This window comes from Cydia amplana, chromosome 12 (assembly GCF_948474715.1).
Source record: "Cydia amplana chromosome 12, ilCydAmpl1.1, whole genome shotgun sequence".
NCBI lineage: Eukaryota > Metazoa > Arthropoda > Insecta > Lepidoptera > Tortricidae > Cydia > Cydia amplana.
This window is the reverse complement of record NC_086080.1, coordinates 14,091,935-14,114,980: the sequence shown is the minus strand read 5'-3', so window position 1 is coordinate 14,114,980 and position 23,046 is coordinate 14,091,935. Positions and strand designations below refer to the sequence as shown.

Below are 23,046 nucleotides of genomic sequence, written 5' to 3'. Positions count from 1 at the left end.
ACTATTGATAGTCATATGTGGCGAACTTACACCTACGTATATATAAAGTTTATAGGTACGTATGTAGGTTTAAATAATGTTTATTACTATAAATGTAGCACAGCGGCGTAGGCATTGCGTGGCTGTGCATTGTAGAGTGAATTCCGCTTTTACTCTGCAACAAAATATTTTACAGTATATTAACTAGTGCGGTAATGAGCACTTTACGTGCCTATGGCGAAAATTTTAAGGGCCATATATATGTACTGTATAACGTTGTACGATACACTCCCTTCGGTCGCGTATGAATATATCGCCACTTTTTGTGATATTCGTTCTTTTCGCACTGGTTTCGTAATGTTATTTATGAAGGTTATGTAAAATTTAACGTAAAAAATTTCAGGATGCCCTATCCAGTCCCCCCGCGGCGCTAGCAGTACGTGTACCGCCGCAATCGCCCCGGATTCTGTTCAACGGCACCCACATTCTACCGAATCAGAATATCACGGTGCCCGCTGGTGCCAGGGCCACTGTAGTCTGCGAGGCGCGCTACGGCAACCCACCAGCTTACATCGAGTGGTACTTGGGTATGTAGCAGGAAATATTTTACAACACACACAGGTTAACCTTACATGTAACCTTAATCCATTGAAATATCAAATCATAACTAGGTGATCATTTTCTAACTAACAATAAGGACCACCCCACACTAGTGTCTTTTGATCGTTGGCGTCTAGTCAGCGCTATGGAAAATGGCGTCCCTGCGCAGTTGCGCCAACGTTGCGTTGAGCAGCAGCCATAGAGTTGACCAGACGACGACGCTTGGGAGACGTTAATAAAATACTTTCTGGTAGATATACCTCGTCTTCTCGTCAGCTCAGTAAATGATCATGTATCACAAAATGAACTATTTGTAATTTTTTTAGTGTTATTTTATCATCATGTGCAACTGAATTATCAGATCAACATTACAATAAAGTTTCACATCTATACTTCATGCATCTCGCAACGATCATCGTACCGTGGAAATCTTGAGACATAACCAATTTTGGCATAAAACATTCTCATAAGATTATTAACAAAATTAACAATATGGAATCATAACAATAAGATCAAATATCTTGTTTGCAGATAAAGAACGCTTGACCGCTTGGAGTCAGACCAACGCATCCGAAGTGGAAAGACCTCGCGTCTGGGCAGCGCGATCAGTTCTCGAACTGGGAGCCACGCGAGCTTCCCACGGCCGACAACTGGCTTGTCGCGCGCACCACCCGTCATACCCTTCGCCGTACTACCGAGACTCGTACACTATGCTTGATGTCACTTGTAAGTATCCAGACCATCGTATCAGAAGTAGAAAGACCTCGAGTCTGGGCAGCGCAATCAGTGCTCGAACTGGGAGCCACGCGAGCGTCCCACGGCCGGCAACTAGCTTGCCCCGCGCACCACCCGTCATACCCTTCGCCGTACTACCGAGACTCGCACACCATGCTTGATGTCACTTGTAAGTGTTTATCCATCCAGGGGCCCGTTTCTCAAAAGCTTGTAACTTGTAATACAAGCGGATGCCACTTTTTGACAGCTTTTGTTAGAAAGGAACTTCCACTTGTATTACAAGTTACAAGGTGAGAAACGGGCCCCAGACAATCGTATCAGAAGTAAGATCTCGAGTATGAGCATCGCGATCGACAGACTCGTAAACCATGCTTGACGTCACTTATAAGAATAAGTGCAAGCAATCGAATCAGAAGGAGAAAGCTCATTCTCGAGTTAGAAGCAATTCGTGCTGCACAGAGACCTTTATCGAAACTCGTACATGTTGCTTGACGACACTTAAAACTACCATGTCCCTTGTGAGAACGTAGATCCTAATGTATGGACGATGCAGTCATCTTTGCATGGCCACCAACCTGGTCACAAAGCCGCCTATAGACTTCTAGCTTGGTTTTATACCAGTCAGTTAGCCTTAAATAATATTTAGCAGTATGCTTAACAATTCAGAGCAATTGCGAAAAAAACTCATAGAATAAGACACAGAAACTCACCTTATAATTTCTCTCTTCAGTCGTCCCAGTGGTATCAATCAACGGCGCAGACCCCAGCACACTAGCTAACCTCGAAGAAGGCAACAGCGCCCTAACGCTTGAGTGTCGCGCTGACGGCAACCCCAGCCCCTACGTGTGGTGGACCAAGAATGGACAAGTCTTCGCTACTAACGGCGCGAAGCTTATCCTGGCTCCGGTCATGAGGAATCATTCAGGTAAGCAATAGTTTATCAATTCTAGACCCTAGTATACTAGTGAGCCTCGAAGAAGGCAACAGTGATTTAACTATTGAGTGTCGAGGCGACGGCAACCTCAGTCCCTACGTGTAGTCGACCAAGAATGGACAAGTCTTCGCTACTAACGGGGCGAAGCTTATCCTGGCTCCGGTCATGAGGAATCATTCAGGTAAGCAATAGTTTATCAATTGTAGAACATAGTATACTAGTAAACTTCGAAGAAGGCAACAGTGCTTTAACCCTCGAGTGTCGAACCAACGGCAACCTCAGCCCCTACGTGTGGTGGACCAAGAATGGACAAGTCTTCGCTACTAACGGCGCGAAGCTTATCCTGGCTCCGGTCATGAGGAATCATTCAGGTAAGCAATAGTTTATCAATTCTAGACCCTGGTGTACTAGCGAACCTTGACGAAGGCAACAGCGCTTTAACCCTCGAGTGTCGAACCAAAGGCAACCTCAGCCCCTACGTGTGGTGGACCAAGAATGGACAAGTCTTCGCTACTAACGGCGCGAAGCTTATATTAGCTCCTGTCATGAGGAATCATTCAGGTAAGCAATAGTTTATCAATTCTAGACCCTAGTATACTAGTAAACCTCGAAGTGGAACGGCAACAGCGCTTTAACCCTCGAGTGTCGAACCAACGGCAACTCCAGCCCCTGGGCGTGGTGGACCAAGAACGGACAAGTCTTCGCTACTAACGGCGCGAAGCTTATCCTGGCTCCGGTCATGAGGAATCATTCAGGTAAGCAAAATGTGTTCACTAGCCTTGAAGAAGGCAAAGGTCCTTTAATCCTTGAGTGCCACGCTGATGGCAATTGTCACGAGGAATCATTCAGGTAAGAAGTAATTTCAGTTAGCACAGTTTTCTTAGTTTCAATTTAAAAATGCATTGATGGCTTCTAATCTAGTGTGCACATGCCAGCAAATGAAGGTCTTCTCGAGTCTGCTATTATTATCTTTTAATCGTTTGTAACGATTTTCAGGAATCTATGGCTGCCAGGCAAGAAATTCCGTCGGAACATCTGATTCTGTGAAAATAGAAATTGATGTCAAATGTAAGTGTACCAAGTTTTACTACTACTCGGTTCGTAAAACTATCTAAGGACACAGAATATAAAAATCCGTATTAATTTATATGTACCTATTTCTTCTTTCTGTAAATTGTGGAATTAAATTGTGTACAAATACATATTTGTGCTATATGATGAAACCAGGCATGAAATAATTCTTTTTTTCTTCAGATCCTCCTAGAGTAACGTGGGTGGGACCCGATACCGTGGTCGAGGCTAATCTCTTCTCGCAAGTGACTTTGGAGTGCAAAGCCGAAGGCAACCCACCCCCCTCCTACCAGTGGTATCATAAGTAAGTAGTCCTGCTACTTCTATAAAATTCATGCTAGAAAATCATAGCCTGAGTTCTACAATTTTCTCGCGCGAATTTCTCAGAGTTGCGAGTGTAAAGTTGGCTTTGCAAGTGGTTTCTATTTGTTTCCACTAACCATAGTTATTGTTACTAGCAATAAAGTAAAGTGGAAACATAATAATCTAATTAACTAACCTCCTAAGGCCTAAGGTCCTACTTATAGTACTTCTTCAGTTCGATGAAATTTAAACCATATTCAATTGGAACAGTTGCATTTCTTTTGTTTCGTTATATTTTCAAACAGATAAAAATCAACTCTATTCCCTAATCTAATCTATATATATAATAATAATCTTTATTCACTTAAAACCTAACACAGTACAGAAAGTCGATATTATGCTAGATACAGAAAGCTTATAATTAGGTTTGTGACAGTTTCACCAGAGTCGAGCCTTTGTCTCCCGAACTAGGTCAGAGCCTGTGACTCGGGAGTCAGCGATTCCTCCGCTAAAGGTTACACAGTAGTGGTAGCAAAAATAAAAGCTATTATAACAAAAGTTGTACAATACAATCTACAAATATGTATAAGCTTTAAAAGAAATACAATATTTCAGTTTTAATACGTAACAATAAGAGAGAAGTTCAATCTACTTTGGTTAAATTACTATAATCTATATTGAGAAGTTACATGTGTACATGTGTACAGGGGGGTCTAGGGTACAATTATTTTAGGCAGCTTAAGAGTGTTTCAGTCTCCTGGTAAGTTTGTGTTTGGAGCCAAGTTAATAACTTAGATTTGCAATCGTAACGGTTTAATCTATAGATTTCTAGTCGTTTGTTGATTTTATTATAAATTCTGGCACTCATTGCTAGGAACTGGCGACTCGCAAAGACTGTCCGCTGGCGTTCTGCTGGACAGACAGTTTGTTTATGTCGTTTTTTAAGAGCTGTCATAGATAGAGGAAGATATCGATGTCTGCGTAGGATGGCACGGAGAATGTACAGTTGCCTAACAGACAGAACTTTACATTCGGCATACAGTTTGGCTGTTGGGTACCTGTAATGTTTTGATGTTGCGACCTTCAGTACTGCTCTCTGAGCGCGCTCCAGCTTGAGCATTGTGGTTTTACCAGCGGCTCCCCATAACGGGATACAGTACGTGACTAGGGACTGACAGAGGGACGTATACGCCATCATTATAATACTACGACTAGCCGAGCAACGAAGTTGTTTAAAAACGTACATCAGTTTCCTGACACGGGAAGTCAGGCAGTCTATGTGGGTATGCCAATCTAATTTTTGGTCAAGGGATACGCCAAGGTATTTTATGCTTGGGACTTGGGTAAGGGAAACGCAAAGACAATTAGGCGAGGGTGACTGACAAATATGACATTTTATGGCAAACGATGGTACAGGCAGTGACGGACTAGTAATTGCGAATGGAATGAATTTGGTTTTGTCTAAGTTAAGAGTCAGCAGATTAGCCTTTAGCCATTGCATTACAATTTTAAGGCCACTTTCTGCGTGCATTTTCGTCTCAGCCCAATCGGATCCATGGAATAGTAGGGCCGTATCATCGGCATATGCAATGATTCTACAGTTTCCTAGGGACAGTTGGCACAGTTGGTTTACATAAATCTGGAACAGCGTGGGCCCTAAAATGCTGCCCTGAGGTACTCCGTAGTCTATTGTTTCTTCGTTACTTATGAAATTATTAAGCTTTATGGATTGGGTGCGGTTAGACAGGTAATCTTGGAACATATTTAATGAAGTACCACGGACACCGATGTTTTCCAGTTTACGCAATAATATAGGAACCGATACTGTGTCAAAGGCCTTGGAGAGGTCCAGAAATACACCAAGACACCGTCGTTTTTCATCAAGGTTGCGTGTTACAAATCTAGTTAGGTCGGCGACTGCGTCTTCAGTAGACCTATTAGCGCGAAAGCCGTATTGGTTATCAGCAATGAGATTGTAGCGTTCTAGGTATTTTACCAATGCGGTATTCATAACTCTCTCCAAGACCTTCGACAAAGCTGTTAGGACGGAAATCGGTCTATAATTATTAAAGTTAGCTCGGTCCCCGCTTTTGTAAATAGGGTGAACTAGAGCCTTTTTAAATGCATTGGGAAATGTTCCAGTTCTGATAGAAGTGTTACAAATATGAGTGATCACAGGTATGAGCGAATTAAGTGAGTTTTTTAAAATTTTTGCCGGTATGTCGTCCCAGCCAGTAGCGCAATCGCTGCGAAGGTTTTTTAGAATTTTTGCGGTTTCTGACTCAGTGACTTCTAAGATAACAAGCGAATTACATTGGGAGTTGGAGCTGCAAGTAAGATTAGAAGGAATCATGACAGGGCTAATGTTGGTAGCCAATGTTTTGCCTATGTTAACGAAGAATTTGTTCATTGAATTAACTGATTCTAAAGGCGAATTAGCTGCGCATAGTAAGTCATTTGAAGACGTAGGAGTACGTTTGGTTTGAGTTATAGTTTTAATTAGGTTCCACGTAGCTTTTGCGTTATTTTTACATTTCATAAACTCATCTCTTTCATATTCTGTCTTTAGTTTACGAAGTAACCTGTTGCAAAAGTTGCGATATCTGGAATAGGTTAGTTTTAACGTCAAGTTTTCAGGTGACTTTTTTGCTTTTTTGTGGAGATAGTCTCGGTTTCTTATGCAGCGTAACAGACCGGGGGTTATCCAAGGCTTGATTGTTCTATCCTTTCTACGAATTCTAACTACACTGGTGTATTTTTTAATGATCGAAGAAAGAGTAGCTACAAGTCCGTTTGCCGCAATATTGGCATCAGATGCCGATAACACAGATGTAAAATCAGACGCGTCGATTTCTTGACGAATGGCTTCGTAATTAATCCGGGTACAAGTTTCATTAGCTTTGGGGCCCTGCGCATACGTGTCAATACAGAGCATAACTGGCATATGATCTGTAATATGGGATTCGATAACTATGGTGGCTGTTGGTACATTTGAACGAAGGAATACGTGATCAAGGCAATTGTTATTTCTAGTAGGATACAAATGTGCGGGTAAAAGACCATGAAGGGCCATGAAGGTAAGGTACTCAGAAGAACGGTTGTCAGTGCTAGTTGGTTTTATGTCAATGTTGAGATCACCAATAATGGCAACCTTATTGCAAGAGTTGAGGTTAGATAAAACATAATTTAAGCTGTTAAAGAAAGTTTCCAAGTTTCTAATAGAAGGAGATCGGTAAATAGCTACGATTGCGGTGTCCTCATCAATTTTGCATACGAGACAATTTGCATCCACAAAATTAGGCTCAATGATTTTACACTTCAGTGAATCTTTTGTATATATTACTATTCCATCATTTTGATTAAAGTTATTTTTGGAGTGGAAGGACGAGTACCCACTGATGTATGGGACAACTGTATACTTGTTAAGCCAGCATTCTGAGAGTACGATTACATCATATTGAACTTTTAGTATTTTTAGTAGCACTTGAAATTCGTCAAAATTCTTGTTAATGCTGCGTATATTCATGTGTATTATATTTAAATGGTTACTAAAATGGTCAATGCAGTTATAACAATCATCTGGTTTAGATATGTAAGTTCTAGAAACATTAAAAGAATCAATTTCAGAAGCAGTGAAGTTTATATCAGTTATATTTTGTGTAAAATTGAATTTATTTACGTATATTTCAAGGATTACTTGCAAACATATACCTACTTAAACTTAACTTAAGACTATACAATTTTATTTAAGCTGTCCATATTTCGTATATATATGTATTCCGACTGGTCTGTTTTCCTAGCGTAGACCCTGCCATCGCGCACCCACACATACTTGTAACCGTGTTCCTTGGCCTTTTTCCTTGTCGCGGCGTGGAGGGTCTTGTTAGCACTATAGGTTTAAATTTCAGTGGCATATTTTGGGTTTTACATTTATATAACTGGGCCTTAGGAGGCTAAAATTACATTTTTACATACAATTATACAAATTAGGGATGATGACACATGTTGAATTTTATAACAAAATCTAGTAAAATAGATAGCAAACGAGCAATTTATCACAATAATGTGGTTATTAAAATAAAATATTGAAAAATTACAAAAATACAGGACCTGAAAGTTTCAAAATTTAAGTTTTTTTTTAACTTCCAAAAACGATAAAAGTAAGGGTACCATTCGATTCCTTACATTTCATCCAAAAAAATATTGTATAGCAACTATATACATAAACGCAATATTTCACCGACAAAAACGCAATTTTCTTGTTTTGTCCATACTACTCCATACTACAAGATGGGCTCCCAGAGACCTTGACGTCACGGTCCATTGCCGTTTTGTATAGGGCGTTTCGCGAGTGAAGTGCGACTGTCGGCCTTTGACTACAATTTCTGACTTTTGTGTTACTTTAATGCAATGGGTCCTAAAAACAAACCCGATCGATTGATACCATAAATGAAAATTAGTCATGTAGCCTATTATCTATATTTCAGCCCCAACTCAGCCCACCTGAACGCGATGCCCGAGGACGGATACCCGATTTCGTCGACGCCGCAACTTCAGCTCCAGAATGTCTCATACAGCCAACACGGCCGGTACATCTGCTTGGCCATCAACCAGATTGGACTGGAAGACCGGTAAGAATGTTTTCTCAAAAATGGACGGCAAATTCGACGTTGCCGGTTAAAAAATAGGTCGCGAAGTGCGTAGTTTATGGTCATTCAAAAAATTAAAAAGTTAAAAACATTGCAGTCTTGATTTCGGGACTGCAATGTCGCATACAAATTCCATTATTTAACGAGTTCCAAACTTTTTAAAACTATAAATGGCCATATCCCATATCAAATGAAGGCATAGGTCCCTTAAACAGCCAAACAGATGATCAGAAATTATTATTATAAAGCCTGTAACAGACTATCGCACCGCACCGCGACCTTGGAGCGTCGCACTCATAAGTGAGAGCGAGAAACAGATATAGCTCTTTCTCGCTCTCACTTATGGGTGCGACGCTCCTATCTCGCTGTGCGGTGCGATAGTCTGTTACAAGCTTAATGTTGGTACCGCGACTATTTTGGTGTCTCAAATAGGTTGGCGTATTTTCAGCAGAAAAATACACTTGCAAATCTTTTTAATGGTTTTACCTTTTTCTGTGAAAATTTAAACGTTGCTTCTGTAAAATATTTCTATTTCTTGCACCATTTTTGAGAAAAGCACTATATATGACTCGGCTGGAAGGCTACTTGCTGGCTTCGGATTCAATTAAACGGACTCCCAAGGTCGTCCGTTTAAAACGAATCCTCAGCAAGCAAGTAGCTACTTCCGATCCTCGACAATAATGTACTATTACAGATTACGTGCGGATTAAAAAAATAATAATTGCTGGACTTTGGAACAAAAATATAAGAGAGAAAATTACAATAATAGAGATATTTGTATAGATTTTGAATAGGACATTTTGTATTGTTTTTTAGGGTTCCGTACCCAAAGGGTAAAAAACGGGACCCTATTACTAAGACTTCGCTGTCCGTCCGTCCGTCCGTCCGTCTGTTACCAGGCTGTATCTCACCGCGATAGCTAGACAGTTGAAATTTTCACAAATGATGTATCTCTGTTGCTGCTATAACAACAAATACTAAAAATAAAATAAAATAAATATTTAAGGGGGGCCCCCATACAACAAACACGATTTTTTTGCTCCATTTTTTGTTGATGGTGCGGAACCCTCCGTGCGCGAGTCCGACTCGCACTTGGCCGGTTTTTTTATTTGCGAAAGGGGTGATTCGATATGTTTTCTATTTCGCGAAGTTTGCAAACGGGAGCTTTTCCGATAAAGCAATTCCAAGAAGAAACGTATTTCAAGTGGGGTTTTATAATTACTAAGCACTTTTTTAGAATTACATAACCAATCCTTGTTTCTTTGCGATCTTATTTGATTCTCCTTGATCGATCATTACATTATTTTTCTAATCCACAGAACGCATCAATCCGAAGCCATAACCCTGAACGTGCTAGGCCCACCAGTGGGCGCAGAGACCTTAACCGCCAACGCATGGAGCGGGTCCGAAGCTAAAGTCCACGCCACTGTGTGTGCTGACCCCCCACCTCGGAGAGCCGCTTGGTTGTGGGGTAGTCTGCGATTGGACGTGCCTACTACTATAGGTATGTTACTGCAAAACTCTATCCTAAATACAATTAGAACACAACTCATCCTAGGCCTGCCAAAGGGCGTACGCAGAGCAGAGACCTTAACCGTAAAAGCATGGAGTGGGTCTGAAGTTAAAGTCCATGCGACTGTATGTGTGGCGACCCGATTTCGGCGAGCGATTTCGTTATGGGGCAGTCTGCGATTGGACGTGCCTAACTACTATAGGTATTTAGCTATGTTATTCAGAAGACAATATACTCCCAAATGATAAAATTCGCAAAAAGGCCTGCCTGTTGAAAAGCAACTACCGTTGACTAATGGAAGTTTGCAAGTCTGGTGTGACTTGCACGATGGACGACTCTTTAAAAACCTGTTTGAAGAACCCCTTACTGCTAAAGTAAGGGGTTTTTAACTAAACAAAATATGATCGCCACTTCAGCTTACCTACCTAAACCTGAAATTGAACAAAAAGATTTTAATAATTACTGTAAAATCTTCCTTTAGTTTCGGAACTCTTGGGAGATATTTTTATACCTATCTTACTTATTTGGACTTAAACACTTCCTTACTCCCCTTGGGAAATATTCTTACATCATTTTAATTCAACTTTAAAATACTTACCAGGTCGCTACCGAGCACTCGAGCCAACAGGCGCGTTCGGCTGCTATCGCTACACGCTCCTCATCTCCGGCACTAGCACATCTGACGCGCGCGTCTACGTCCTCCACGTCGAGAACGAGCGCGGCTTCTCCTCGCATGCCGTCTCGCTCACCGTCCACGGTAATTAGCCTTTTCTCTCATTCAACTCACTTTACAGTCTGTATCTTCTATATCTTCACATAATGTGTCCAGTAGGAATTATTCCTGACTAATTATTTATACGCTTACTTACTAGCACCAGCGTCAGAGTCATCGTATTTCTGGGGTGCGGGTTTTACAGATAATTATCTAACAATCTAATAAATCACATCTCATGCTTGTATACTATTGTCTAACTAGTACTTACCGCTAAGTAATCCCATTCTTAAGGGACCCACTGATTAACAGTCCGCCGGATGGTATCGGCCTGTCAGTTGACAGTGACAAAAAGTTGACAGTTCCGAACAACTGACAGGCCGATACCGTCCGGCGGACTAATAATCAGTGGGTCCCTTTACAGATAATTATCTAACAATCTAATAAATCACATCTCATGCTTGTATACCGTAAAATGGGGTGAGTAGGGTTCGCGGGGAGAGTTGGGTTATGAATGGGGAGATAAGGGATGAAAGGGGGGTGAGATGGAATTTTAAGGCTACTGCTACAAAAATAATGACTGTATTCCAATTTCAAATGGAGCTATAGTAATACTAATACTCATAATAAAAAAAAATCTATCCATCAATCTTCCAAAATCACCTTTGTATGAAAACCCAACTCACCCCAATTAAGAGGGACTACGGGGTGAGGCGGGATTTCCTGTTTATCGTCAAAGTTATGAAATGGAACTACCGAAAATAAAATTAAAACTAAAATACAAACGTCCGGAACACTTTTTAGATACACCATTCAGTTTGCATATGTAAAAATAAAATGTTATCGAGGTTTGAATGTCAGTTTTGCACTTACTCACCCCATTTTACGGTACTATTATCTAACTAGTACTTACCGCTAAGTAATCCCGTTCTTACAGATAATTTTCTAACAGAGACGGCGCACGTGGCGCCGCTGATCGCGGCGGCGCTGGTGATCGCCGCGTTGCTGGTCGTCGTGTTCTGTCTGGTCATCCGGTGCCGGAGAAGGAGAGGTTCGTTTTCATTCTATACTTGGTCAACCAGATCTTGTCAGTAGAAAATGGCGGCAAATTTGAAAAATGTACGCGCGAAGGGATATCGTCCCATAGAAAATTCGAATTTCGCGCCTTTTTTTACTGACAAGATTTGGTTGACCAGCTATATAAACACCGTTATTCGCTTGGTGCACGACTGGTGCTGCCCTCATTTTGTCGGACTTTCTACATTAAATCTTATTAGTATTTATTTTGTATATATTTGTATTTATTAGTAAAATTAGTTCAAGCGGCTGCCGCTAGTACTAATGTCGGACATTCTATAAGATTGTGACGATCAGCGCTACTTCCCTCTCCACCGACTTCGCACCTTGCCAATAACAATACGGCTGGCTTGCACCATCCCACTAACGCGGGGTTAAGCGATTAAACCGTAAACCCAGTCAACACACAGGTCATGGTAATTCCTGACCGGTAAAACTAGGTTAGTGAAATGGTGCAAGTGGGCCTAAGAAGAGTTAATGCCAAGTTTAAGTTTCTGATTTAGACCACTAGATGGCAGAAGTTTTTATGCGCAAGGTAGCGTGCGTGATTTTTTTTTTGTGAACTTGTGAAGTGTCAATGTCAAGTTTTCGATGTAGGTCGTGAGGTGGCAGAGGACTTCCAAATATTCTTCTTAGATCTTTTTCTTTTGTGTGTGTGAAATTGTGGCAGAAAATGGCTGACGTTCATTTTCTACTGTGGCTTAATTTCATGCGTTGTGTAAAATGAAATGTTATCGAATTAGTTCGGCTTTTGTAAAATTTGCAACGAAACGGTAGGGCAATAATACTTATACTTATGTGTTAAATAGCTATAATTATTTTTTTCCTTTTTTACAGAGAGCGTTGAATACAAGACTGATGATTTAGATAGGTAAGTTTTGCTTTAAGTACCTAATACTCTTTTACCAATTAGTATATACATAATAAAGGTGCATCCATTTGGGACCTGCTCGCGTGAAGATCCTATTACGATTTCCAGCACGCGCCGGATCTTGAAGGATCTTTAAAAGCACCTAAATTAAGTAGTTATGTACTAGTATAGGTACCCCGCTTTCTTTCAGAAATTAAATAACCTCAAAAGTAGTGGTAACTTTTTTCTCCAAAATAAAATCTACTATGCACTGAATTACCTATAGCGTCGTTTACATATTATTTTACGGCAATATTTATTAATTATTATTATAGGAACCCTAGCATTTTGGAAGAAAAAGTTAATTACCATTACTTTTGAGGTTAGAAAAATTCTAATCTTAAAAAATTGGAGGTATATTAAATGACATTAAAACTAGAGATGCCACGAATATTCGTCAACTATTCGGTATTCGGCCTATTCGGCCACTTTGCCGAATATTCGGTATTCGGCCGAATGTTGCCTACTATTCGGCCGAATACCGAATATCTGATGCACCTACTTAAAAAGAAAAATTGCACAATAAAAATAACCAAAAACTATGTAGGTATATTTAGAATGTGTTCTTGGAAAGTTGTTAAATACGAAGACCATTTTTTGAGCATTTGTTGGTTAAAAAACCTTTTATTTTTATCATGAGTCTGATTTGTTATACTCTATTCATTAATTCTGCTCAACAAAAATATATCTTAGCTAACGTCATCTAACGTTGAGCTTTGTTGGCGATCAGTTTTCATAATAATTGTGACTCAAAATGTTCGCATATGTCATGCCGAGAGAGGGGCCGAAACCACTATTCGGGGCATCTCTAATTAAAACCCATTAGACATGGGCGAAATGTGTCAGTAGAGGGAAAAGATTGATATATATCTTTTTATCATTGGGATATGTATCACTCTTTTATATCTTTATATCCGTGTGTAACAGTCGTCCCGCTCGCAACATCGGCACTTGCTGACTTTGAGTCATGAGAGAGAGAGAGTAGTTAATTATAATGACGCGTCCGAATCCGTCCGAACGACCGCTGTCGCTCGTTCGTGTTACTTCGGTCGATGCGCGACCGAGACTTCGCTTATCGCTTTCATAAACCGTCGCCGAGGGAGTGAGACGTACGGATATACTGATACATTCGGATTCGTAAAGACAAGAAGAGTGATTCATGAAACGAGAAAGATATACAGGGCGTCCCACGGCGATGCCACATGGAGGGAAAGTATTTAGCAAAAAAGTAATTCTCACATTGAAGCCTTTCGATCGATATGACAAAGCTACAGGGTATTTTTTTTTTCTCGTGTAGCGGGTTCGATTCCCGGTTTAAACATGAAATTATTTAAAATGCAATTCAACTTATTTTTTTAAATTGAAATAATGTCTTCTTTCAGTATGATGTTCATTTACAACAATTAAGGTACTTTTCCTGCAATGACGCGATATTTTTTTTCCATAAAATTTATAAAAAAAAAGTATGAATGCAACTTTACTAAGTTTTAAAAATAAAATGAAGTCTTCTTTCAGCAAAATATGCTATCTATGATATTTAAGGTACTTTCCCTCCATGTGGCATCGCCGTGGGACGTCCTGTATATCTTTTTTATCTATCACTCCGGAGTTACCCATGTCTAACCCCCAGTGAGAAGACGGTGCTGCCCGCGGACGCGGTGTACGGCGGGCAGCCGCCGGCGCCGGCGCCGCGGTACTCGCCCGGCGCGCTGCAGGTGCGCCGCGCCGCCGTCGTGCTGCAGCCCCCCACCACCGTGTGACGCACAGGTCCTGCACATACTAACACCATCATAACTAGTGGCTCTGTGAGCTGTAGACCTCGCGAGCATAGCTTATTGGGACCGTGCACGATGACAGCGCCACACAGCGGTTTGATCAATCAACAATACAAATATTTTAATTTATTAAAAAAAAAATACGAAGTTTAAGTGAAAAAAAAAATACAAAAAGTTATGTCTTACTGGGGATCGAACCCAGACTTTCTGTGTGCAAACAAAAAAAGCGATTGTTTACAAAATGCGCCATGAATCCATGATAGATCTTAGCTAAGCTGACGAAATTCGGCTACTCATTCTCGAGTACAAACTAAATATCTAAATACCGCTTAAACCAGCAATAAAAATTTTCTGCATTTTTTGCCATTTACTATGTAAATATGTCTCAAAAAGAAAATATTCTTATGATATCGATACGACTATTTGTTTAAGCGCGAGGTATCACAACTCCTCCATTTTTGAAAATCTCCAAAAACGGGATCGACAAAAAAAAATATTTACTCATAGAATCTGGTCACAAAATTTCACAAGAATCGGTTGAGAATTGTGACCTGTAGAGGAGAACATCCGGACATACAAAAGCAAAATGCCCGAGTCAAAACGTAGACCTTCGCTACGCTTCGGTCAATTATTGGCGGGTTAAAACCAAAACATGCAATCGCTAACCGATTAAACCTGGAGTTACCATGGTTACCAGTACAGTTTGACACTGGGTTAACGATTTAACCGCTTCATCCCGGGTTAGTGGATGGTGCAAGTGGGCCTTAAAGGGCCGTAGGTTCAGAGTTCAGAGAGCAGAGTTTGTGAAAAATCGTACAGCTTTTTGAAATAGCAATACGGTTGCCAAAAATTGTATTAGCAATCTTAAGGATTTTCTCTATTCCTATATTTATTTTCTCTAAGGATCTTCATCGATTCGAAACATGTTTTTTATTAACTTTCGCTCGATAGAAAAAAAGTCACGAACATAGGTCTAAACGCACTTTAAATAATTTGTATCAGCACAAAAGGGCGTTTTTTTTTTGTTGTCCAAAACACTTTTTTTTTCAAATTTGGGACTTTTTATGTTATTTCTACTCAGAATCACGAGCTCTTTCTATCCTAATAGGAGAAAAAAAGTGTCCTAAGGTTTTTATTTCCATTCCGTCACCATTTTTCATAGACTTTGTATGGCGGTCGCGAAATGGAAAGATCGAAATTTTGGGACACTTTTTTTCTCCTATTAGGATAGAAAGAGCTCGTGATTCTGACTAGAAATAACAAAAAAATCCCAAATTTAAAAAAAAAAAGTGTAGGCGAAGACAAAAAATAACCCCAAAAGCTAATAATATCAAAATTGCTTCTAAAAATTAGCAATTTTATTTTTGAGGGATCTCAGCGATTTTTTTAAAACTTACAACCCAAGGTCCCAAGCACGCACATCCATCTTACTCACGCTTACGCTCAGTGAGAATAAGAGAAGAACACGAACCTACGGGGCCTTAACTCTATGAACACAACGCCTTGTCGGACTGCACGAAGGTTGATATTGATTTTAATTTTTAACAAGCAGAAACGTCTGCGAACGATGCTAAAGAATTGCGAAGACAGTAATTTTTCCACTTTTAAATTTATTCTAGGTTGATATTGGGCTGTATCCGCGTACGACATTTGAAGTATTTGGCGGTCAAAGGAGTCAAATATCGACTCTGCGAACACATTGATTTTGGCCCGACAATAATCTAACCGCTGAATAAGTTATGGTACGGTGACTGCTACAATTATAGGCCTTTCCTAACAAATCATAAAGAAACAAGCGAAAAGAAGTATTCTTGTTTGGAGTGGCCAATAGGGAATATTACGCGAAACTCTGCGTAGGTGGCGTCACTCCCAGAATAAGTTACAATCTAAGGGTCTACCGCAAACGAGAGTCGAAATTTTGTTATCTAACCACTATATGAATTAATTCACTCATGATGTGTCTATGCAATTTTTCATCGTTGTTCATACGATTAAAGTTATTTGATTCTAATGTTGCGCTAATTTAATTGTTATTTATCTTTAATGCGGACAATTGTCAAAATATTTCTTTCTTGACCTAAAATGAGGAAAAAGTTAATTCACAGACCTCACAATATGGAGACTTTATACCTAAGTTCTTGATGTAGCCAAATATAGACAATTACTTATAGCCAAATTGCACAATTTTAAATAAGATTGGCAATACTAATCTCCTATGAGTATTAAACTCAAAAGTCAAAGTCACATATTCTGCTTAAAATGTAGTATTAAATTAAAAGCTCTATTTATTATATCACATACGACTACACCGATACGGCTAGAAAACTCATTTCGCATAATTGCTTTTTACATTACTCTGCGCCAATTGTAAGCATGATTAATAGGCAGCTGACGTTTAATTTACTGAAGTGTGTTTATTTGCAACCGTTTGATATTAACAAAATTTTAACAGTGTGTGCACTCCACGAACTTTTCACAATGATTATATCTAATGCTTAATAGTCCCAGGCGGCTAACAATCAATCCTGACACCTATCGTTTCAATTTCATTTTATTTTAACGATCTCCTCAACCGAAATAAAACAAAAAGTATGAAAATACCTTTTTTTTTGCGATTTTAAAAATTGTTCAATATGATCTACTAATGGATCTTCAGAATCGGTTCAACGTTATTCTGTACAAGTTACGGTGTAATGTATTAACTAAATTGATAGATCAGGATTAATTAATTTCTTAGCTGCCAGAAATACAATAATTTGTCATGAATGTTTTTTTCCTTGTTACAGGCAGCGTTGAACTCGCTGGAGAGAGAAGCCAAAGAAAATGTGTATGCGGTATTAGACCCGCATATACAATACGAAATAACTATTAATAAGCACGGAGAACCGCCAAAGCATTTGTCGCTATCTAAGCCCCTAACTCACCAAAGAGCACACGCGTTCGACACGCAACTCAATGAGATTAACAATAACGAATTCGAAAATAGATTCACCACATTCAAATCGGGACCGACGAAACTAAGACGATCGAATAGAAGCGATCGACAGAATAACGATCGTAGCTACGTATGCAAAACTAACAACGATATCGAATACTCAAAAGACCCTTACTTTGGCATCGCAAGAGATAACCAAAATAGAAAATCTAAAACCTACTCTCGCATGTATGAGCGTAACAACTCAGGCAAGAAAGACAACAGGAAAACTCAATTTGCTGATGATAAAGATGCTAAAAAACTGTCGAACCGCGATTGGATTTGTGAAGATTATAAGCATATTAATAAAGAACTAGAGAAAGAGCGATCCTTTGAACAGTTAAAAGAAGAAAACGATGTGAGGCAAGATAATACAGAAGACTACAAACCTCGGCCAGGTAAAGTCAGAGAAATCGCTTCGAGGTTTAACAGGAATAGTGCAAATGTTGGTCAGTCTGTAAATAGTAGTAAAGGTAGGCCGAAGCCGTTGCAAAGTTACGGCAACCAGGCTTATTTAGACCACGTGTTCCCTGATGCTGTAGAAATTTGAATAAGCTAGTTTCCTAGAGTTAAAACAATTATTCTTCATACATCTTTAAACCTATATTTGTGACTATGTAGTTAGGAAGAATCTCACAAGCTATGACGCCTCGATCATTTCACGACCTTACAATGTTATAAACTTTGTCGTAATGCACGAAGGTTGATATTGGGCTGTAGCCGCGAGCTTCAGTTTACGTCTTTGGCGAACAAAAGGTTAACTTATTTTAACATTAAATTGAGACAAGGGTTTTATTTGTGTCTTTTTTAAATTAAATTTTGATGTGATAACAAAAATAATTAATCTATAGGAAACTAGCCTATGATTGTATGTGAATGAGAAATTTATCACATAGATCTCTGTATTAGTATTTAAATTACTCATAGTGTAGTGATTACCTGAATAGACGTAAGTCTTGCTATCTGCTTTTATTTATTACATTTACTGGTTGTTCCACTTCTCACTGCCTAATGGTTGTAACTGAAATAAGACTATTTATACCATAGAATAAGACATACCTATTAAAGTTTACCATTTTAACAAACTCAATATTAAACTAAATGTCAGGCTCAGATTTTTACTACTTTACAGTTTACTAATATCGAAGAGTTATTAATCGTAACAGAGCTATAAAGTCTTAGGAAAAAAAACGAGCCCTCAAATTTGACAGTCGAAACAGATGGCGCTGGAACGATATGTTTTGTGGTCATTGAATTGTCAAACATCAACTTCAGACACCCAAATTTAACTCATAATGTACGAAGACGTTCAGCGCCATCTGGTTTAGGCGTCATATTTGAAGCACGTAATTTTCTTTTAGACTTTTTACATCTTACACAATCTCTATATAATATTCAATAATGCTTACTAGAGGATATGCGATATTGGCGTTCTTAGACTTCTTAGCTTGTAGCACTTAAGCGGGCCATACTACTATAAATTATTTCTCTATTAAGTTAAGTATAATCGCAGATGACTGAACTACTCAATGGACGCCTAAAGTCGGGCGTCATAAGACAGTCGGACCACGCGAACTCTGCTGGGCATTGACAATGACGCAGTGTGAAAATGTGACGTTTGGCGTGTCAAAGACGGTGCAGAGTTAGGGTAGACTCTAGTCACTTTAAAGATGATGCTGACACGGTGGCATAAATTATTTTATTTAAAAAAAATCATAAAAGCTAAATGTTTTTGGCGTATTAAAAAATATTCAGCTTACTTGATTCTGCCAAAAAATCATTTTTATATAATTATTATGTTGCCTGGAAGGTTGTATGGAAGAAATCGCTTTTTAGCGATAAGACCGCCTGTTGTTTAACCTCTTCTTCCTGTATTATCTGTATTGTTTTCTGTAATGAGGTGTGCAATAAAGAGTATTTGTATTGTATTGTATGTTGCCTATTTGTGATTAATTCACATAAAAAGTAACAAAACAAAAAATACCTAGAGCAAGATTTGTTTTTATTTTTTAACACAACCAGTCAAAAACCTATTGAGTACAAAATGCTGACACCGTGTCAGCACCATCTAGTGAAAATATTACGAAATGAATCACTTTTCGACTTTGCGCCTGTCTATATGTAGTTAAGTTATCTGTGGATTAGTGGGCATTTTGTTTATGATTCTGTACTTAATGATATTTTATCCGAACTCTGTTAAAACGTATTCTGTCTTATAGGAACTAGTATTTCGTTACTATTTACATCTTTTGTGTATAGTTTCTATTTCTTATGTTTTGTATTGTTGAATTTTAACAACATTAAATAAAATAAATTGTAATTTATAAATGTTGTTTTTTTATATTTTGAGATGTCACATCTACCGATGTGTTTTCCACCCTACCTATCATATTTTTTTTATAAAATCGGTCATACAATCTGTTTGCGAGTTTAAGTTGAACCACATTGCTTTGTAATAAGGTGTACTTAAAACTAATTACTAAGATCACAAGTAGATAAGCCAAAATACCCTTTTCATTTCTCATGCTCTGAAAGAGGGTCATTGTTGTTCTATTAAACTAAAAGGTGTGCAGAAAATGATACGTTTCTGCACTAGAGCATTTTACGTCCCAAGTACGATTTTATGATTATTTTTACGATAAGCAACTGAAATTTGGTTATAATGGATTTGTTATACAATTCCCATTCTGATATTTAACTCCCCATTCCATAAATAACGATACTTTTGACTAAATTGTTGATTGAATTAAGTACCCTCAAGATTTACTATAACATTTTATAATTAGTCATGTTTTAAAAAAACACATGCATTTTACTTTCCCCGTAGGTACTCGAAATGAAAAGTAGAGTGTTTAACTCGGGTGAAAGGCATCATTTCAGCCTCGGATTATTGGCGCTCTCACTGCGTTCGAGCACCAAACTACCTCGGCAGAAATTAGTGCCTTTCATCCCTTGGTTAATTGAACGCCCCGTCTATCGTGTGCGGCGCGTCATGGTGAACCTTGTCGGAATGTACGAAGGTTGATATTGGGCTGGCGCCGCGCGCGTCACTGACAAGACGACGTGGGGGACTAGTCGTAGGGGAGCGGCGGGCTTGTTGTAACAGTTTTTGGAAAAAGACCTGTATTGTCTAAAATATGTAGGTATAATTTTATGATTTTGAGTAAGAGGGTTTATAAAGTATTTATCTAAGCACTAATTCCGATTCAAAAATAATTTTAAATGTTTACGCATCTTGAACACCAGCCATTTTTTGAAAAAAATGGAGTTGTTACAACTTACCCCATGTTTTAATTCCCCGTCAAAATTGAGCGTTACTACTTACCCCATTTACATTAAGCCCCACGTTCCCCTACCAATATTGCAAGCTTATAATAGGTAATTATACTATGGCGTACCTTCGCTATCTTAGTAACCTTCATAAGGTCTTTATTTGCTAGCTTTGTACCAATGTTAACGTGTGCTTGATATAGTTGCGTATGACAAAATGGCAGGAAAGAGTTTAAAAATCGACTGATGTCAAATATAATTAGTGTAGTAATTAAACCACGCCCACGTTTGAGGCTACAGATGTGCAAGTTGCGGAAAGTTTCCATAAAATTATATAAATTCTCGGAAATTTCATGAAACTTTCACTAGGAAATATGGGAAAATTAAATTTAAAATTGGAAAGTTTCAATTCTCATACAAAAATGTAAGAAATTTTCCGAATTTTTCCTACGTTAAATTTCCGAAGCATTTCGCAATTTTGGAAAGTTTCCTTTAGGCACATCAGTATTTGAGGCCAATCTAACGACATCTCATATGTCAATTTAATGAATAATATCTGGGAGACCGAACAAAGCTCGGTAATGCGACAACGTAAAATAACAAAAATCTAAATAATTTTATTTGTCCCATTGTTGTAAAAATATAATGCTTTATCTCCTGGCTCCTTCGAGAGCATACGCGATAACACTTACTACGTCATAAATAATACCGAATTGACTCCTCCCCAATTAAGATAGGTTGACGTCACGCGTATAGAATAACACCCTCTCCCCAAACCCCATGTAAGTATAAGAGGAAAGTCACGTCTGCTCCATTTATCGCAGTGTCAAAAAAAGGACTAGTTATTTGATACAGAAGGGACACATGTAAGTATAGAAATAACGAATTTGTGTAACTTCACGTGTTTGTCAATCATTATCAGATTCCTAGCGTAATATCAAATAGATTTAGTACAATAAAAAAAACCGGACAAGTGCGAGTCGGACTCGCCCACCGAAGGTTCCGTACAAATTAACCTTATTTTCTATTTTTTAGAAATTTATAGTTCCCGATATAAATAGTCTTGATAGACAGACAGACGGATGGACAACCCTAATAAGGTTGGAAAGACTGTGTAGGTACTAAATGTTTTAGTGCCCTGATTTATACATATATAGGTAAAGCAGCTATCTGGGTGCCTTACTTAAACCACACACCGGGCATTTTCCGTCAATAAAAAATCCACATTGTAAAATATTTTATGAAAATGTTTATGTCATAAAACGCAGTCTATAAGTCGGCTAATTACTAATTAATTACGAAATGGGAAACGGATATTAATGTTTTACCTCTTCCTCGATTTAGTTAATAAAAGTGAAATTGCACGTTACATTGATTTACATTTTGTCAAAGATTATACTGAATTATGCGAAATTGAAGATGCGAGCGTCAATTAATGTTTTGAGATTTAAAATTTACTTACCGATGTATAATTTCAAGAAAATCCAATTACCCACGGCTATTTTGTACTCATTAAATGTGCGAACAAACGTTACATGAATTTGAGTGGTTATTGTAATAAAAAACGCTGGTGGCCTAGCGGTAAGAGCGTGCGACTTGCAATCCGGAGGTCGCGTGTTCGAACCCCGGCTCGTACCAATGAGGTTTTCGGAACTTATGTACCTACGAAATATACTTTGATATTAAACCAGTCGCTTTTCGGTGAAGGAAAACATTGTGAGGAAACCGGACTAATCCCAATACTAGTTTACCCTCTGGGTTGGAAGGTGAGATGGCAGTCGCTTTCGTAAAAACTAGTGCCCACGCCAATTACTGGGATTAGTTGCCAAGCGGACCCCAGGCTCCCATGAGCCGTGGCAAAAATGCCGGGACAACGCGAAGAAGATGATGAGTGGTTATTGTAAGTAGGTCTAGGTATCCACCCAAAGATAAAGCTTACGACTGCTAAAATTACAACCCCCTACTCTTTGCCTTATTCACGTAAAAAGTAGCACGACATCAGAAGAGTGTTCCATCTAAACTTTCTACATCTGACGTTGACGTCAACAAGAAACTAGGGATAGGGTGTAGGTATGATGTTTGCTACGATACCGGACGCTGGCAAACTACTTACATGATGGATCACATCTACTGATACGGTTGCAAGTGGTCATGTGAACGATAACCATCATGCTCCAAATACAAATTTTCCTGCTGTTCTTTTGTTTTTCCGTACAAAACTGTCAATTCAGTGTTAGAGAAAAAAATACATGTGTGTCTAGATGCGTCAGTAAGTGTTGTGATAGAGGTTTTAACTTTGATTGGAACTTGGGAAAGTGTGTGCCAGCTAGTTATAATACTGAATTATTTACCGTGAAGAGGAAAGTGTATTATTTTGATCATCCGGTGACTGAACTTTACTTGAATGATATCTTGACTCCGGTTTACGGGAAAGCTTGTGAAGGTTTTTACCGGTATAACCATGAATTTAGATTGCAATTGGTGAGTACTTATCGTATATTATTTCTGTTTTATTGTTATTACACTGATTGGAATTAGTGACCA

General features: G+C 38.8%; 2 protein-coding genes across 2 annotated transcripts in view; both read left to right on the top strand.

Moving 5' to 3' along the window:
- Positions 1-17,182, top strand: part of LOC134653116 (hemicentin-1) — a 74,231-nt gene extending 57,049 nt beyond the window's left edge. Inside the window, exons 4-15 of the mRNA XM_063508422.1 lie at positions 383-566; positions 1,111-1,305; positions 2,045-2,239; positions 3,245-3,316; positions 3,503-3,623; positions 8,110-8,253; positions 9,591-9,775; positions 10,386-10,541; positions 11,434-11,547; positions 12,411-12,444; positions 14,114-14,250; positions 17,045-17,182. Of these exons, the coding sequence (XP_063364492.1) occupies positions 383-566; positions 1,111-1,305; positions 2,045-2,239; positions 3,245-3,316; positions 3,503-3,623; positions 8,110-8,253; positions 9,591-9,775; positions 10,386-10,541; positions 11,434-11,547; positions 12,411-12,444; positions 14,114-14,243 (1,530 nt within the window). The 3' untranslated portion in view covers positions 14,244-14,250; positions 17,045-17,182. The remainder of the gene's footprint in view (positions 1-382; positions 567-1,110; positions 1,306-2,044; positions 2,240-3,244; positions 3,317-3,502; positions 3,624-8,109; positions 8,254-9,590; positions 9,776-10,385; positions 10,542-11,433; positions 11,548-12,410; positions 12,445-14,113; positions 14,251-17,044) is intronic.
- Positions 1-23,046, top strand: part of LOC134653104 (G-protein coupled receptor Mth2-like) — a 222,907-nt gene that overhangs the window by 132,788 nt on the left and 67,073 nt on the right. The window lies entirely within an intron of this gene.